Here is an 18,930-nt window from a genome sequence, read left to right as displayed (position 1 = left end):
ACATACAGATATACGGGCAGAATTTAACATAATGTACTGTACGTGAGTTAAAAAATAAGCCCGAACAGCCATTGGTCGGTTGCTATGACACACCCCTGCCACACCTGCAGCTTACCGCGCACGTAACATAACCCTCCCAAGAATTTTATGAAAATATCGCCTGTAAAAATGCTTGAACAAAGTGAATTCGAGGTCCATCTTACTTCAAATAGTTCCAAGGCATTTGTGGGGGGCATTAAGTGACGAAGCAAGCCTACTCAAGAATGTTGCATAATATCAAACATTTAATATAGTGAACAAAGTCAGCCCTCTTGCGGCCGTATTATTGCGCGATGTGTCTGCGTGCTGGATCGCAAGGCCAGGCGAGAATAGGCAGATGCCCAACCAGTAACGCACGCCTTGATACATTGCATAACCGTCTAAAATGCAAGCTCCTTGTACAAGGCGTCAGACTTCGAAACCTGTGGGTTTCTACTAGTTTCGTGTCGTATTTCTTGAGGCAAAGAGCGGGTTGAGCACCATAACATTTCACGACAAGATGCTTAGAACAAGACTGTTTCTTCAGAGGGCATATCAAGGGTGAGTAGGTCAAAATTAGGCAAATATTAATGTGGTTTTCGTGTAATTTCCAATTCTAGGTAGTGCCAGGGACGTTAGTATTGTAATTTGGATACGCCAGATCAGGTGATCTCGCGCTCAGTGTCCATTATATGATAACGTGAACATTCACTTGGGAACTTCATGAACTTGTAGTTGCACCGACAGTCACGTGTGAGAATAACACGTGACATGGGTCGTTGAAGTGAACCGGAAACCTGGAAATATACTCAGACTTCCAGCTAATTGAGCATTCTCTCGTATCAGTTAACATGTCTTTACAACACATGTAACTTGGGCGACGCATGACGGACTGCACGATAACAGCCACATCTGGGGCAATTTGTGCAGTATATCGATCAAGATAAAGATCAAATTTGGCTAGGCACAGTCTCACCACAACGTTAGAGAAAGGACACATGTACTAGTAGATCAGTTTCGCATTTGTGGTCGAATCAGGTGGGGAAAGCCAACTCACTCTACATGTTCTACAAACCTAGATATTTACACCTTTCGTATACTACATTACTAGTTCGTTTTAACCTTCAGAAAGTTTCAAGTAAATATTAAGAAAAATGGTAAATTGAAAATTTCATAAACTGCCAGATAAAAAAAATGACCAATGATTGCACCAGCTCCAAGGAGGCTGTACGTAAAATGCACCGCAGAGCATGCACATTTCAAAATTTTCCCAGGGTCCATAAGCAGGACTGGGACTCCACGCTGTATAGGCTAATACTACTTTGCACTTGCAATTCCATTTATTTTCAGCTGTTTCTTTTTTAATGTGAGGAATTCTCAGACTTCGGGGAAGGTTATGTAAGAAATTTTAAAAATAGAGGACCAGTCAAAACCTTGGCGGACCAGTCAAGATGTGGCTCTACTGGTCTGGTTGGCTAGTACTTTAAAAACAAGTTATTGGGAAACCGTCACTTCATGCATAAAAAATAAGCAAGCAAGAAATCAATTTTTTCAGACAGAAACCACCCTATCAAGAAGATTTTCTAATGAAACATAAAAATTTAGTTCACTTAACAGTGTTCTAGTAAATAAAAAAAAGGGAAAGAGAGAACTTTGCCATTTTGCGTATAAAGTTAGGCAGGAACCAAATGTACCTGGCCCTGAAGTCGCGTAAAATCAATTAAGAACATGTTCAGTCTGTGACAGTTTTTAGACGTTGTTGAAAAGGCATATGCCTTGAAATAATTGACAATTTGAATTGTTTTAGTTTTTTGGGCTGATGGATGAGTATCATGCATTTCATTGTTTGAATGAAATAGTTTTAAACACTATTTTCTATGACACAGGGTACGATGTTTGTCATTCAAAGCTCAGAATGAACCCATCAAGCAATATGCCAAGGATTCTCCAGAGAGGAAGCTAACTGAAGAGGTACACATAAATGCCTGTACCAAGAATAATTGGAAATAAAGACTTCATTGTGAATGGATCCCCTCCTAGGATATCTGTTTGTATGTGTAGACTTGGAGGTTTAGTGTTCTAGGTCCAAAGTTACATCCTGTTTACATGGTACATGTACATGTGTGCTTGCAGTTGTCTTGTTTTGTGACATTTGCATAGTCATTCATATTTTGAACCTATTGCTACATAATGCTGGAACAGCTGGATTTGTTGGGATAGTCAGGTGCTACATGTATGTGTTGGGCTCAGCATTAACAATTGCCTTCAAGCAAGGTTCACTGTACAAATACACCCTGCCTGTGGTTATGGCAATGGCATATTAAATGTCATGACTATTGTACACATTCATGCGTGTGCATACAGTACATGGACATGTATACATTTACATGATGTACACTATTGTACACTACATTTCAACATGAGTTGAGCATTTCCTGTCGTCTATATCCTATCATTGTTTTTATGTCCGGTTTATGATGCGTGTCTCGAATACAATGCTGGTAGGTGATGAATTTTAATCAAAGGTGCTACGTCTGTGCATCTTTTTCACCTTCTACCTTTATTCACAAATGCAGTTCATATCCTTTTATCACTTTTGAATCATTCACAGAGTGATTTGATTGTGTTTCACTTAAATGTTTGTTAGAAAATTAAGAATTGTTTTATTTCAAGGATTGTTATCTCCTTTTTCAAATGTTTTTGTAGGCTTTGAATAGGTTGGGCAGTACTGTTCTGGAGATTCCTTGTGTTATTGGTGGGGAAGAAATCTTCACTGATGATGTCCAAACAGAAGTTTCTGTAAGTACAGTATTTATCTCCATGTTGCAAACAAATAAATGCAAAATCATGTACATGTAGGATTAACAAATTCAAAATGTAAAAATTCATGAGGGAAAGAACTTTGCAGATAAATAATCAGAAGCAGAATATCAATACACCATTTCGCTTGTGTGAAAAAATCTAGAACTGACAATGAGCTTCATCTTGTACATGAAATAAATGTTTTGATTGCAATTTCATTCTGCTTTGATTCTATGTATGCCTACAGTTTCAAATTTTTTATGTCATGTATGTGGACGTTTTAAATAATACACCTGAATGTTGTCAATTGTAAGTGGATAATATTTGTTTGACTTATTTGATAATGATCAGCATTGTAAACCAGCTCAAATCCAAAGGTTACATGGAATGTTTTTTTGCATTGTGTCCCATGATGTTCCTTTATTTAGTTAAGACAAGTCAAAGTCTCTCTGTAAATTTCCCTACAGTAAATAACAATGCTCAGTGTATGCATTTGACTTGCACGGAAAAGAAGACGAACTTTAAAATTTGTTAAAACAGATATTCCCAAGAAAATTTAGATATTATTTAGATATTCCCTAAAAAAGGAAGTCCAGGAATGGCTTCGTACATGTACATGTATTTCAAAGATTGATTTGGGCCGGGGAGATGTAAATTAATTTTGGATTTTTTTTTTCCCTGCCCGACGTGTAGTTTTAACACAGTATATTCAATGTATGCTCCTGAGGTCTTGTGAAAACCCACAAATGTACTCGGTTGGGACTTGAACCCACAACCTCCTGCTTACTAGTGCAGATGTCTTAACCACTCAACCACCGAGCTTGCCCTTGTCTGATGGTTGGTTTGAATCAGATGTAGCAGCGGGTACCGCGAACAACTATTTTAAAGATGAATTTGCGCTGGGGAGATGTAAATTAATTTTGGATTTTTTTCCCATTAGTCTCTGCATCACTCCACGTGCCCCATCATTATATGGTGATTTGTATTCGTGTATGATTCGTTTTCATCCCTTAGCTTTTGTTTTGTTTTTTCTGTGTCCATGGTCAAAGCAACAGTAATTGACTTTTCTTTTCCTTCTTTCTATTCTCCAGCCGTTTGACCACAGCCACAAATTGGCCTCTGTGCATTATGGAAACAAGGTATTGAAACTGTTCAGGTTTGTTTGGTACTTATGCCACTTTGACTTCAAGGGGTCACAACCCTAACCTCAGTGTCATGGGGGTCTTTTTGCATTTCTTGACATGACCATGTCTGTACGGGTACATGTACATGTAGTTGTTTCAAATCACCAATTTGAAACTTGATACAGACCACAGATCGTTATTTCCTTCCTTTCATCAAATATTTTGTCAGTGGCTCAAATAAGTTTTGGACAAGCGCATTGAGTGATCCAAGTGGAAATGATTCATTACTGATATTAGCCCTAACCATTCTGAACACAACAAGTTTATGCAGGATTTTGAAAGTGCCAAGGGGTAAGGGTTAATCTGAGAATGAGCAGTCCAAGATATCAGAAGTGCTCTAAATTTAGAAATAAATAAAATAACCAAACATCTTGTACATGAAGTAATTCCAGTTGACTGAATAATACAAGTAACTACATGTATAACTAATCGTTGCAGTCAAACCTCGTTAATAAGAGGCCTTTCAGACTTTGCAGATACATGTAACTTTGTTATAGCAGGAACCTTGTATTATCAGGAAATATATAGCAATGAAGAACAAAGGATTGGGGTCTAAGACTTTCTTGTGTTAAGCAGAATCTTATTAACGAGGGTGAACTTTACATAACCTTGAATTGACTTAGGAGTTGATCAACAAAGCAATCCAAGCAGCCTTGTCTGCCAGGACAGATTGGGAAGCTAGACCCTTGGAGGACAGAGTCCAGATTTTCCTGAAGGCTGCTGATCTTATCTCCACTAAATACAGAGCTGATCTTGTAGCTGCCGTCATGCTGGGACAGGTGGGAAATTCAAAAGGGGATTGCTTGATTCCAGTGAACTGATATATAATTCAAGATGAATCCTTACTTGACAGAGTTGACCAAGAAAGTTAGTTGAGGCAACTAAAGTTAGTTGACCGCTTTATGTTGGACAACTGATTACTTGACAACCTGGTTAGTCAACAACCAAAGTTACATGACAACTGTTCATTGGTCATAAAGGTTAATAACCAAATTGCTCACGACTGTACAAGGTTCTTTCCTGGGAGATGATTGCTTCAAAAACAATGTAGAACTTGTTTATCATTGGAATAATATTTTAGAAACAATCACAGATCCTTCCTGTTACAGTTTTAAGTTTAAACTAAAGTGTGTCTGGCAACATTGAACAATGTAAACAACTTTCTTGCTATACAGTAAACCACCTGTTCATAATTGTAATAAATGTTATTTTTCTTTGGATATACATTGTGCAAGTTACTGTCGTTCAGGGATGCAACATTATAAGCCGTAAATATTTGTCCAGTACTTTTGGAGATCCTGTGAGGAAAAAATAAAACAAAACTTAAAGAAACAAAAGAAAACCAAAAACAGTTAAGTCGGTAAGTACCTGGCTAGTTAATTGTAACAATAGTCCATTCTATTCTGATTCAGGCCAAGACAACATTACAAGCAGAGCTAGATATTGTTTGTGAGCTGGCTGACTTCTACAGATTTCATGGCCAGTATGCTCTGGATCTTATTAATGTTCAACCGCTCAGCACTGAAGAGAGTAGTAATTCTATGCTCTATCGTGGACTAGAGGGATTCGTTGCTGCTGTCTCACCCTTCAACTTCACAGCTATCGGGGGAAACTTAGCAGGCACCCCAGCCATGATGGTAAGATCACTTAGCTAAAAGTATCATGTTTCTTAACATAAAATGTGATGTGCCTATTCCTTCCATGAGAGGTTGTCTTTAGTCTCATTAGATGCCTTGTGTATGATTTTCAGTAAGTTTGAGATTTCATCGTCAAGATTTCTGTGTTGAAACAAATCATGACTACCTATTTGAAATTCAAGAACACTCGTTGACAGACCAACTTTCTTTGTTCACTATGGCTGTATGTCAATCCCAAACTGGTTTACAAGGAGTGCCTTGGCCTCATGGATTGATTCATGGACTGTGAATAAAGCTGCAGGTTGTTGGTTGAGTCCAGCCGAGAGTCATGTCATATGTGCCCTTGGGCAAGGCACTTACAGTCTGGAGTATTATCCTATTTGGACAGACTATATGTCACAAACCTTATGCAATCTGACCAATCACACCCGTTCTAGCAGCACTCAAGGGATTTGGGGGTGTTTCCATGACACAAGATGTTTTTCTTAAACTTAGAGCATATTGAACAAAAATCACCGGCTGAAAAATTCCATTTCCAATAATTTGATTTGCTTTTAGATTCTACAACACGTTTGTACCGATACAATAAGAAAGTCAGCGTTGCTAATTTGAAGTATAAAACGTTGAAGTTGGATGAAATTGCTGTATTTTAGTGATGACCAGTGTGCCCATATTTGGTAATGCATCTGACTTCTTCATTCTTGCGTCTCCCCTCCCAGGAGTGATTGGGTGCCTGTTAGGGCAGAGATGGTTAGCATGATTGATTTGAGCTGCCGTGTGCCAAAAGGGCAGCATTAACCTCTAAAATCCCCAGGGATCGAGCTGAGATGGTATTTGGAATATATTATTTGCTCAGTGAGCAGGGGTAATAATGATGTATCACATTGAGGATCAATTTTAGTGGACATGTGTACTTTATAAATACCTGTTATTATTGTTAATTGTCATGGCCTGCACAATAAGCATCTGTAGGCTTTATTTTTGTTGGCACTTTTGCTGCTTTTCTACATCTACCAGTATACATGTATGTCTTCAAAGCGTACTGAGTAGCACCTGTTGTGCTTGCTAATTAATTAATTGATTGATTGTTAATCTGCAGGGCAACACCGTAGTTTGGAAGCCCAGTCCTGCTTGTTGTTTTTCAAGCTACAAAGTCTATGAGATCCTTAGAGAAGCAGGTGTACCTGATGGTGTCATTAATTTCATCCCTGCACCTGCCACTGTGTTTGGAGACACCATCACAGCATCACCAGACCTAGCTGCTGTAGCGTTCGTCGGCAGTACAAAGTAACAATTTTTAAAATGGAATGATCTGTTCCCCCTTTTATAAAATTACTCTCCTGCTCAAAAAACAAGAAGTGATTTTCAAGCTTTGATTTTCAAGTTAAAGGTAACGTTTTCTGTCTTCGATAACTTTTAGGTAAGTTTTAACTTTTTTTCTGTATCCCCAAAGTTTTGAGTAGAAGTACAAGAGCCGACTTAAATTCCTTCTCATGAAGGTCTGTGTTTTTCTCAGAGACACAAGATGAATGCTTGGATCCCCTGAAAAATGAAATAATTTAACTGCTCTGTTACTAGAACCTTTCAGCATTTGTGGAAGCAAGTAGGCCAGAATCTTGACATCTACAAAACCTTCCCAAGACTCATCGGAGGTAAGTGACATTTCCTCCTTTTCTTTATGTTCTTGCGGTGAATCTATCAACCAGTAACATCAAACGCTACAGAATCCAGTAGAAGAGGCAGCAAGAGAATATTCCTTCTATTTGATCTTGGTGCTCAGGCAATTCCCAGCAGCTAGTGAAGTAAGATCAGAGATCTTGTGTTTTCTTGTGTAGAATGCGGTGGGAAGAACTATCACTTGATACATCCTTCAGCTGATATTGACACCGTGGTTAACTGCACTGTCCGTTCTGCCTTTGAGTTTGGTGGTCAGAAATGTTCTGCATGTTCCAGGATGTATGTGCCTGAGAGTCTGTGGTCAAAGGTCAAAGAAGGAATGCTGGAGATTCATAAACAGATCAAAATTGGTCCGGTGAGTGAAACATACTCAGTTCTTAACTCTTGGATTTTGTTAATGGTTACCCAATTTTTCAGGTTTTCAACTTTAGCTTCTTGTATGCACAGTAACTATTTTGAGCTTTTTTGGAAAGTTTGTCAGATCTTTAGTCACATCTGTTGACTGACTTGCTTTATTTCTTTTTCAGCCAAGTGACTTCTCATCATTCTACTCTGCTGTCATCGATGCTGCGGTAAGAAGTCTGTTGGCACTTACAAAATTATGAAAAATACTCATACATTTTTATAAGTGAACATTTATGAGGAGGTTATTTGCTTTGAATTTTATTTTCAGTACATTGCTTCTTTTGAGAACCTTTTCAAAATAATTATACATCCCTGTCAGTGCATACCTTTTGAAGTGCCTGTAGGTGATGTGAGTGATGCCCAACATTCATTGTAGTAAAAATTTGGATATTTCTCAATGTACAAGGCATATTCGTTTTTTGAAAGAGCTAGTTTTCTTTACAGACCAAATGACACATTTCACCAGTAGAAAGAATGATTACTTTGAGTGTGTAATTATTCTTGTATCCTGTAGGCTTTTGACAAGATCAAGAGTTATTTGGACTATGCCCGGACATCTCCCAGTGTCAAGACATTGGCAGGTGGAAACTGTGACAAAAGGTAATCAAAATCTGAGTGTAATCACATGTAGTAGTTTACACCAAGTAAAATGGCATTGTGTTTAGTCTTGATAAGGGACCATCAGATTGGGGTAGAATCCACAATTGGAAGATTTTGCACAAGTCTGAACTTGTTCCTAGTGTAAATACCTCTGAATTGCATCCTGCAGGTTTATAAATCATATACCAGACTTTACTTTAAATCAGTCACATAAAGAAATTGGATTCTCTGTCATATTTCACAGCAAAGGATACTTCGTAGAGCCCACTATCTATGAAACGAATGATCTAAATGACAAACTGATGAAGGAGGAGATTTTTGGTCCTGTAGTCACGGTGTATGTCTACCCAGACAACACATTCTCTGAGACAGCAGAGATGATCAGTAAGTCATCGGCATATGGATTAACTGGAGCCATCTTTGCCAGGGACAGGTTAGTGAATTCTGATATATATAACGGGTTTGCCCTTACCCAACGTATATTTATAAGCACTGTATGCTCAGTGCTTGTCCGAGAGCTTGCGAAAAAACCTCACAAGCTTACTCGGGTGGGACTCGAACCCACGACCTCCTGCTTACTAGTGCAGATGTCTTAACCACTTGACCACCGAGCTTGCCGGGGTCGGCTGGCCGGTCCGAGTCAAATGAAGCAGCGGGTACCGCGAACTATTATCAAGATGTATTTTTTTGCGTTGGGGAGATGTTAATTATATATAACGGGTTTGCCCTTACCCAACGTATATTTATAAGCACTGTATGCTCAGTGCTTGTCCGAGAGCTTGCGAAAAAAACCTCACAAGCTTACTCGGGTGGGACTCGAACCCACGACCTCCTGCTTACTAGTGCAGATGTCTTAACCACTCGACCACCGAGCTTGCCGGGGTCGGCTGGCCGGTCCGAGTCAAATGAAGCAGCGGGTACCGCGAACTATTATCAAAAATACATCTTGATAATGAATTCTGATATTTTGTCAAATCCCATATGGCTGATGGTTGCTATAATTTCATGGTTTGTTCTATTAAAACACTATATAAATGCTTTTACAACTAAAAGTTTTAAAAACTGTTATGATTTATGAAGCTCAATTTTGAGGTATTTTACTAACCTTTTGGAAAAAGAAATGAAGTTCTACCGAAAAGTTGTTTTTCTCTTTATTTAAAATGCCCCCAAATGGCCCATTTTTTCTTGGCCCTTTTTCTCCATCCTCTGTAACCATTTCTTGCACAAATCAAGTACATAATCTTCACCGCATCTCCTTTATTTCCATTTATTTTCTGAATGATATTGTTTGTGTGTTATCGTCCAGTGAAGTGACTGAGACAACTGCCAATTTACTGAGAGACTCTGCCGGTAACTTCTACATCAACGACAAGTCCACTGGATCTGTGGTTGGCCAGCAGCCATTTGGTGGAGGAAGATTATCAGGTAAAGAACTGTGATGTGTTGTAAGATGGTAGACTAGGGGATGGAGGAACTGGACAATTGTGAATGGTGATGTCAAAGTTGAGTTGTTGTTGTTGTGATAACTGAATCAAGTATTGTACACTGACTCCTTTAACCCCACGTTAGTTATTGGTAAAACTGGAGTGTAAATTAAATGGACAGAACCAAAGCAATCAATAAAAACCTCTGGTTGATAATTGAGCTTGTAAATCAAAAAATGGAAATCATTCAATTATTCAGTTTTGGAAACAGAGGCACACAGGGATTTGTTTGTGAAATTGTAATTTTTGGCAGTTTTTAACTTGCGCCTTTTCATTCTTTGAAAGGAACCAATGACAAGGCAGGTGGAGCTCTGTACATTCAAAGATGGGTGTCACCTCAATCAGTCAAACAGACACACAAACCTATCACTGAATGGAGGTATCCTAGTATGGAGGTGTAGAGGTTGTCATAGCAACCACATCCTGTGGTTATCACTACAGCAGGCAGAGCTCTGTATATTTGAAGATGGATGTCACCTCTGCCAAACACACAAACCTGTCAACAAATAGAGGTATCATAGGATGGAGGTCTAAATGTTCATTATTATTGCCATAGCAACTACATCCTGTGATTATCACTATGGTTCTCATAAAAACATCAGCAGCCACCTAGAAGAGAGGAACTTCACTTGATCAACTTTTTGGACTCATTTTTGCAAATATGCTTTGTACCTAAGGAATTTATCATTATTTTATACATATTTCCTTCGAAAAAGTGTGCCTTATGACAGATGAATGAACCAAGTCCAAAAATAGACTTTTTATCATTTTATGCCAGGTTTTCTGTTGATTTTAGGAAATTTTTAGTTATTCGTAAGCTTTGATTTTCATAGCTACTCGTCTGGTGCTGAATCAAACGGACAAACGTGGGCCTTGGGCCTTTCAAAGAATCAGCCTAAAATGGTCAACATACATTTTTCCTTCAGTTTTGGTTTCACTTTTGGTTCCATTTTTGACCCTTTTTTTTTACAATCTTGGCGGTATTTGAGCTATGAAATACTTGCTGTAAGCTTTAAATGCATTTTAAAAGAGTCCAAAAGAATTCCGTTTTGCTCACTAAGAAGAGCTCTACGATGAAAGTATGACTGTGCATGATAAAATCCACAGGATTTGAGCAGAGTGAAAAATATCCATAATGACCTGTAAGTGTACATTTCTGATAAAGCATGGTGCCGTTTTGACCACCATCATATTTAAATATATTGTATGATATTTTGCGATATTCAAATTTACTGGTTTCTAACAACTAATGCTGTACATTATATGTAGACAGCAAACAGCATGCTGAAAAAAGGTTTATACTCGCAGATGTAATTGCGAAATATTTTAAAACTATTCATAACTGCACTAAGTATTATACATGTATGTGTAACCATTATCTGCAATGAGGAACACCTGTAGTACTCTTCCTTCAGTTCAAGAACAAAAATGAATTTTAAAGCTTCTCAGTTTAGGGCTTCGCTTTTTTCCCTTGAACTTTCAGCATCCCATACCAAGTTTTTTCCTCAAATGCTGCAAGTTTTCCTTTCAAATTAAGTGGTCATCGTGATTCCCTTTAAAATGGCTAAGGGCTTACTTCTACAGATCTCATGTATCTCAGATACAATTCTAAACAACTGATTTAGCAAGTCCAAAAGCTGACTTCCTAATACATGTTCATGTCCAGTTACAGTATACATTTATCTACACCCATTTGGCCAGACTTGATCAAATAGTCGGAGGAACGCTAGTAATTTCCTGGAAGTCCCTGTCCTGTTCAGTTTGTGGCTTCCAATAAATTGTAATTCCCTCCACTTTTAGGATTGAGCTTGTTTTAAAGTTTTCGATCAGTTCTTACACATTCAAATATGAAAAAACAGAAGTGGAAAACTTGATTAAACCATTATTTGTAGGTACATTCAGTTGAAGAATGCGGCTGTGAAGGATACGGCTGTGAAGGATGCAGCTGCATGATATCGTTGGTAGAATGACCTTCAAGGTTTATCTGGACTGTTGTTGCAAGGAACAATTAGGCCTAAGTCTTATATTTTATCATTGCAGCATAAATTTACATAAGAGTGGATTTCTTGACAGACTGGTATAAACAAATACTTAGATTTTATGTAATTGATGTAGATGTGGTTGGGCAGTGCCATATTTTTGTCTTTCATCATGACTAAAAAACCTTTGGCTGTCATGAACATCTCGTAATTCATAGTTCTATATTACAGTTCTATATGTCATTGGTCCCTGTCACAAATGATCTACATTGTCTATAATCTGTACACTGATGGCATATGCCACTGAAATACATCAACGCAACAATTTGGCCATTTGTAAAGTACATTTAGATCTCTGGGTCATTTTTTTACCCTTTGAAAGGATTTAAAAGGAGAGGTACCTGATAAATTATTTAATTATCTTTATTTTAGTTAACAGAGAGGGTTAGTGGCATATAGTATTTGGTTTTATTCATGTATTTGGTCCATGTAGGTTATGGCAGTATAAACTTTGCAAGTGTTAACAGGATTTTGCATTTTACAGAATTTACTGGTGAAAAGAAAAAAAAAATCGTAAACAAAATCTAAATTAGTTATTAACCAGAGTGCATGTCAAGTCCGTATATTTTGATAAAATCTCCATTTTTACTCGTGATTGTTCTCTGTTGTTTGCATATTCAAATTTTCTCCTTTTGTTATTCAAATAGTTGTATGCCCCCTGACCTGTGCATTTTTGTCAAATTGCGCAATCTAACCTTTAAATATAAGTTCCGAAATGAAATCTGTCAAGAGGCCTGTGGCCTGGTGGTTAGCGAGCTGGCTGCCAGGCCAAGGGGACCCCGGTTCAAAACCTGGGGTCCCCGGAAAAGGAGGTTTTTTTTTTTTTTTTTTTTTTTATACTAAGTTTTTTAGCAAAATTGTGCATGCCCACCTGGATTTGAACCCAGGTCCTTGTGCATAGCAGTTAGGGTCCCTAACCACTATGCCACGGCACTTTCTTAAAAAAATGTGCTCGTTTCTAAATGTTAAACCTTCCATTGTTTGGACTTAGAATATTTTTCAGACCAAAACTGAATTTCTAGATGGCAAGGGGTAAGGCTTGCAGTCTCTTAATATTGGAAGGTCTGAGGCCAGGGTTTTAGAGGTCATGAGTTGAGGGCTTGGGACTATCAAAAAGAAAGCTAATAGGTGGAACTTGTAGAATGCTAGACCGGATACCATGGAGCTCAAAGATTGATTCTTAATGTTGCAAGAGGCAATGCTCAACTTAACAGCAAGAGATACTTTGGCATTCAGGAGGATAAAAGACACAAGGCCTTGACAAGGAGCTGCTACTTCTAGGAACTTGCAGGACTATGTTTTGGGGGTGGCATGGGGTTGGGATTTTGCAGTAAACACATGGAAGGTGATGAGTTAGATATGTACTGGTAGATCCTTTCAAGAACCATGACACTAAATAAAAATCAGGAAAAGGAAAATGGCTGAGATTTGGGCAAAGTAAATATGAGGAGAAAAGGGCACTAGCAGTATCAAGACTGATTTCAACTTTTAAATGAAAACTTTTGAACATTTAAGAAAACAATTATGAACAAATTTTGTTTACATTTTCTTAAGTAACATTTATTTCATATGCAAATAGAATCGAAATGGCTGTATTGTTACATGGCAATTTTGTCACATATAACCAAGAGCATTTTAGCAGGCTCAAATTTTCAAGCCAAGCAAATTTCTGATTTACCTTCGTGAAACTTTATGCAAAAGATTTTTTCGGATTCACTGCTGTAAACGGGCATATTCCTTGGCTGAAAATATCACAAAATAATTCTGCAAACTGTTAATGATTCTGGAAATTACAGGTTGTTCCAACAACCGTGTGTATCAGTCTGAAGCAAACGATAGCTATGCTCACTTTGAAGTTACAGATGCACATGAAACTTGGAGTGAACGACAATGTATATATTAACCCTAACCCTCCTAAATCCTTCACCTGTTGGAGGACTGAGGAGTGTTAGGGTTAAAGACATTTGTTCAGACAGAGTTGAACACGTACCGGTACACATGAACCAGGAAACCTTTTGATTTGATGAAAAGCAATGATGGTTTGCATAAATTGCCTCAATGATAAACATCATTACGAATGTTTAACATATTTTTCCACTTTCATAAGGAACTGCTCGAGCATGAGAGCTTGGTTAAGACCTTACAACCCTGTGACAATATTAGATTAAATTTTGTTTTAATGTTTTGTATTTACACTAATCACAAATTTGCTAGGTTGATTCAAAATACATCCAGAGGAAACATAATTATTCAGAATAATTCATAGTAATTCCACACAGGAACTCTTTTTTTTTTGGTAGATTTGTGAAATCAAATTGCAACAAATCCATGGGAACTTTTGTACGAAAAAAAGTTACCTTTCGTAACCAAACTCAAGCAATAAGTCATGTATGTTGATTAAAAAAGCAAGCATCCTAATAAATACATTAACTTGCCTTAACTGAAATGTCACACTGAACAATTTCAAATGTACAGTTTTAAAAAAAGACTCCTTATCAGTATTTACAAACATGAATACATGTACATCTCATCATGATGAGACTGTCTACCTCAGCTCACATCTTCAACATGTCTTAAGCATTAGCCCAGTAACTACTGTCTATCACCCAATTGTGTAATGTATTTCACTTTTTTACCACAAGAGGGCGCAATTTTCAAACATCTTCACAAATAGCCATGGATAAAGTTTTCGATAAAGGATGAAGAATTAGATCCTGACCAGTATCCTACATCAAACAAGCTTCAGTATCACCTGTATGCTATATAACAAATCTGCATGTGTACTCGATCTTTAATCACACATTTAAGATGGGCCAAGCACATATTTATTCCTTCAGTAAATTATAACCTGGTGACCATGTGCTAGCTATGTCCACTCTCCTTCAAAAATGACCACTAAGGTTGTCCAAAGAAAGAGTTGTCCTGTGAAGAGAATCCAAGTGATTGCAATCCAACCACCATTGTCAATCTGTGATTTAACCAGCAAGATCCTGAGAGGACGATTTCCTTCCCCACAGATTTCACTAAACGTAATGTACATGTTGGACATCAGATATATAGTGGGCTATGAGGTTAAAACATTCAAACAGTGCCCTCTTATGATAATACCTAAGGCAATGATCTCTGTACTTGGAACCTTTCATATCTTACACCAATCACCATGGGACATTTGCAAACAGCCAATCAAATCTCAACAACATTATTGCACACATATTCTTAAAACCAACTTAAACAGAACCAAATGAAATCAAACAAATCAAATCAAAGCACAATCGAATTACATTGTCTATTGAAAGCTCAAATTGTATGCAAGTCATTACATTAGATGTTAACCCTAACATTCCTCAATCCTTCACCTGTTGGAGGACTGAGGACTGTTAGGGTTAACCCTAACCCTCCTCAATCCTTCACCTGTTGGAGGACTGAGGACTGTTAGGGTTAATGAATCAGAATACAAAGAGTAAGGTGTAAATATCATTCAGACCTTAAAACCAGAAACTGCAACAAAATCCAAGACTGTGCATCATAGTTTGGCGCCAAAACAAAGTGCTATTCCTTTTTTTCTCTCCAGCAGTATTTGTAATCAAATTTGTTGCAGTACATGTACATATCAGGTTTGACAATAAGGCAATTATATTTATTTCAACACATAATTGAAACAAACTTCCAATATTATTCCACAATAGAAACAGAATGATCTTTGCCTCCTGAAAAAGAAATATCAAAATGACAAAATCATTGATATAAACATGAATGTTTGTGCGCTTTGCCACGTAAAAAAAGTACAAAGTTTGCAATGCTCGAGCTTCAATCACATGTTTTATCAATTAAAAAAAATTACTACCGGTTTGAGTCCTTACAAATACAAATTCCTCAGATATGCTACAGGTTGGAATACCCCTACAAGTAAAAATACAACTTCCAAACTTGAAGAGAATAGGAAACTAACTTTCCGATAAATCTCTACCTTTGTTAAAAGATGTTTTTGTTGCACCATAGAGAGAAACTTGACCAGGAAAAATGAATTACTGGTTTGGTTCAATGGATATACCAGTATTTACAAACAAATTTGGATGTATTCTTTGAACCAACAGATTGTGTGGTTTTGGAGTGAGATCTGGTAGAACTGGCGCCAACTTTTTGGCAAGTTTCCTCCATAAAACATTCCCAGTATAAGAAACCATGAGCTACTGTAACTCCTAGGCTAATGCTACACGTCTAGTGTAAATTGCAGCAAATTCTCTAAAGTATTTGAATATCATAAACGCTAAATTACAAGATTTGATGGAATTTCAGATCTATTGTTACTTTTCTTAATAAACATTAATGATTTCGGAGAGCTGATAATGTATTTCAAATCGTATTCCAATGTACAACAACTGCCTACTGACTCAAGTATTTATAACACAAGACATCTGACAAGATGACCCATCCAATGGATGTTCATCAATGATGGGATTGATGTACATGTAGTTGAGGTTGATTGTGTTGTTGGATACCAACAGTCACACATATTAAATGTGCAGCAGAAAACTCTTTTGCATTTTTGGGGGTTTCGGGCTACAAATTGTCAGTTTTGCTTTATCTTCACTTGAATTGTCCTGTTTTGTATTTTTGTGTTCCCCCCCCTGTTCTCTTGTCTGTGAGTGTACTAAATAAAACCAAACTGATGGGAAAACATGATTGATTGATTGATATTTATGACCTTCGATCAATAGAAAAACAATCCAGAACTTACAGAAATGCCCTAAAATATGAAAAATATAGAAATCCAGAAATTCCAACTGAAACATACTCCTTGGAATCTGCTTCAAGGCATTCAAGTCACTATCTTCTGCTCACACTAAATCCTTCATCCCTACATCAACCAGGAACCTCCCAGCGTCAGCTCAAATATGACATGAGCCACTGACATCACACTGCATCAATCTCTGTACCTCAACAAAAATTGTAACAGAAGTCGCTACATGCACCTTCATGTTGTTCTCTGCTAATTACAGAGTTTAGTGCAGGTGAATCCATACATCATATCCTAGCTGTTCCCCTTAAGTCTGATACACAATAGTTACCTGCTTTGCCCACATTCAATCCTAACCGGTGGCAAGTCAAGTCAAATTTATGAACGATTTTTGTCACTGGTTGTACTGTGCCAAATAACCAATGTCTTTGCCACACATAGAAAGTCTTAATGAATGAAAGCTACAAGTACATGTATGTCCATCATTAACATACTTCTCAGAATCAGTGTAATCAGAATGTTATTCGTTTGGTTTTTCTGTTAACCTGCTTCACACACAAAATACTCATGGAAATCGAACCTGACACATACCGGTACATGTACAAGACACAACACATCACTACATGTGAAAAGCTATAACTGCTAGAGCACAAAGACATGTAGTCCAAAATGAGTAGAGCAACATTCAGTTTCAATTAAGAAGCTTATTCATCATTTGGACAATTTAATAAATTTATCAATCAATTATTTCAACAAAAAATAAGCTGATGGCCGATCAAATGTTCATTAATTACCAATGCATTTAAAATACATTGATAAATAACCCGTCAATCATTCAATAAAACCTTAATATTACAAAGCAACCAAAGCGTTCACTTCGTTAGCATTCAGTGAATAACTAATGGCTAGCAAATAATCAGCTATTTGTCAATAATAAACAAACCATTTACATCGGCTTTATGAAAGATCTGGAGTAATATAAATATACTATGTACAGATATTCTACACTTAAGGCTTTTTGTATACTACAAACTTTGATAACAACTTTGAAAAGGTTTACAATGTTATTTATCATGAATACATGAACTCTCCAAAAACCAAACCAACCTGGTCAAGGTTACCCACGTTAGCACCCTCGTTGACAATAGTACACCAGGCAATAAAGGGTTGTCATCAGTGTGGCTGTCAACTATGTTAACATGGTAATTAAGATTCCAGAATATTTGGGCACTTAATGGCTGAACATGGACAAGTTTATATTTGAAAAGACTGCAAACTGCAATTTGAATTGGAACCCATTTAGTGCCCAAATACAATGGATTGCCACAACTCTCTGTACCTGATATCATTTCCTTAAATACAAACTTACCTATCGCTAAGGAATTCAATTTGAACTTTCCAACTCAACAGATTTAAAATTTCTCAAGCTGAGATAAAATACCTGATCAAGGTGATGCTGAACTCAGCCGGGATATAAGTCTGTCAGCTCCACTGTCACATGACCTATCACATGGTACCACATGAGCAGTCATATGACAGTCTTCTAGCGTCAGTCTTTCTTGCAGAAGCGTTTGACATCCGCACGGGTCTGACGCAAGGAACGAAGTCTGCGAATGATTAAAATGTAGCACGTTAATTAGGTTCTTTACTTCTATGAGTTACGTAATAAAGTTCATGCATTTACATGTACATGTACAAGCATGACATGCTGATTTTTAAAGCTTAGGATTTCAAGATTAAAACTGCAATGCTCTGTTTTCTTTTATCAATTTGCTTTCTCTCTTTCAATGCAAGAAATGTAGCCTGTACAAAACTGACAATTCCATTGCAGCATGAGAGCATTTAAAGAGACTTGAGCAACACCAGCAAGGGCTGAGGCAAACCTTAAGTGAGGTTTAGAATGGGGAAATCAGACCAAGTAGGACACAAGGAGGACTGAACAGTGTAGAAGGACAGAAGGCAGGTACTTAGGGTGCCTGACCAGGAGAAGGGGGAAAGATGACATGAACAATATGCCAACTGTTATAAAGCATGCAATGTATTCCTTAAAGCTCAGTGCAACATCCGTATCACAGATGGAGACACTGTGGCCCAAAATTCACACTGGTATTTCATTTTTGTGAGTTACTTTGGGTGGTAGCCAATGACATTTGACAGTGCCAATCACAGCCACAACCAAAGAATGTATAGCGCCATGCAGCGGCACAAAATGTGTAACTTCACCATGAATGCACATTAAACGCTGTTATCACATGGGCGCCATTTGGGTGTGAATACATGAACGCTACGTTAACGAAACAGGTGCAGTCCCTGTAACACCACAAAAGGCACGCACACTGGTATGCC

General features: G+C 37.6%; 2 protein-coding genes across 4 annotated transcripts in view; one reads left to right on the top strand and one right to left on the bottom strand.

Moving 5' to 3' along the window:
* The first annotated feature begins 355 nt into the window (after positions 1 to 355).
* Positions 356 to 12,441, top strand: LOC110979168 (delta-1-pyrroline-5-carboxylate dehydrogenase, mitochondrial-like). 2 transcript variants are annotated; one of them, XM_022234736.2, is made up of 14 exons: positions 356 to 579; positions 1,905 to 1,989; positions 2,725 to 2,817; positions 3,912 to 3,959; positions 4,628 to 4,783; positions 5,417 to 5,641; positions 6,741 to 6,928; positions 7,220 to 7,293; positions 7,477 to 7,673; positions 7,846 to 7,890; positions 8,238 to 8,323; positions 8,568 to 8,756; positions 9,630 to 9,748; positions 10,093 to 12,441. In XM_022234736.2, the coding sequence occupies exons 1-14, from the start codon at positions 539 to 541 to the stop codon at positions 10,206 to 10,208; spliced, it is 1,662 nt and encodes a 553-aa protein (XP_022090428.1). In that variant the 5' UTR covers positions 356 to 538; the 3' UTR covers positions 10,209 to 12,441. The 2 variants fall into 2 exon arrangements, with proteins under 2 accessions (XP_022090428.1, XP_022090429.1); XM_022234737.2 differs by lacking the exons at positions 356 to 579; positions 1,905 to 1,989 and adding an exon at positions 2,413 to 2,519.
* A 3,985-nt stretch (positions 12,442 to 16,426) lies between these two features.
* Positions 16,427 to 18,930, bottom strand: part of LOC110979167 (calmodulin-binding transcription activator 2-like) — a 37,402-nt gene continuing 34,898 nt past the window's right edge. For both annotated transcript variants that reach the window (XM_022234734.2, XM_022234735.2), the window contains one exon: positions 16,427 to 18,191. In XM_022234734.2, the coding sequence (XP_022090426.2) occupies positions 18,134 to 18,191 (58 nt within the window). In that variant the 3' untranslated portion in view covers positions 16,427 to 18,133. The remainder of the gene's footprint in view (positions 18,192 to 18,930) is intronic.

Source organism: Acanthaster planci, linkage group LG16 (assembly GCF_054643075.1).
Source record: "Acanthaster planci isolate LZ-2023a linkage group LG16, COTS_SCS, whole genome shotgun sequence".
Taxonomy (NCBI): Eukaryota; Metazoa; Echinodermata; class Asteroidea; order Valvatida; family Acanthasteridae; genus Acanthaster; species Acanthaster planci.
Note: the sequence above shows the minus strand (reverse complement) of the source record. Positions and strands in the feature narration are given on the sequence as shown.

Excerpts from the sequence above, each read along its gene's own strand:
- LOC110979168 (XM_022234736.2), top strand. The coding sequence starts at position 539 with ATGCTTAGAACAAGACTGTTTCTTCAGAGGGCATATCAAGG. Across the intron at positions 2,818-3,911 it reads ATGTCCAAACAGAAGTTTCT|CCGTTTGACCACAGCCACAA; the intron begins GTAAGTACAGTA and ends TCTATTCTCCAG. Across the intron at positions 9,749-10,092 it reads TGGTGGAGGAAGATTATCAG|GAACCAATGACAAGGCAGGT; the intron begins GTAAAGAACTGT and ends ATTCTTTGAAAG.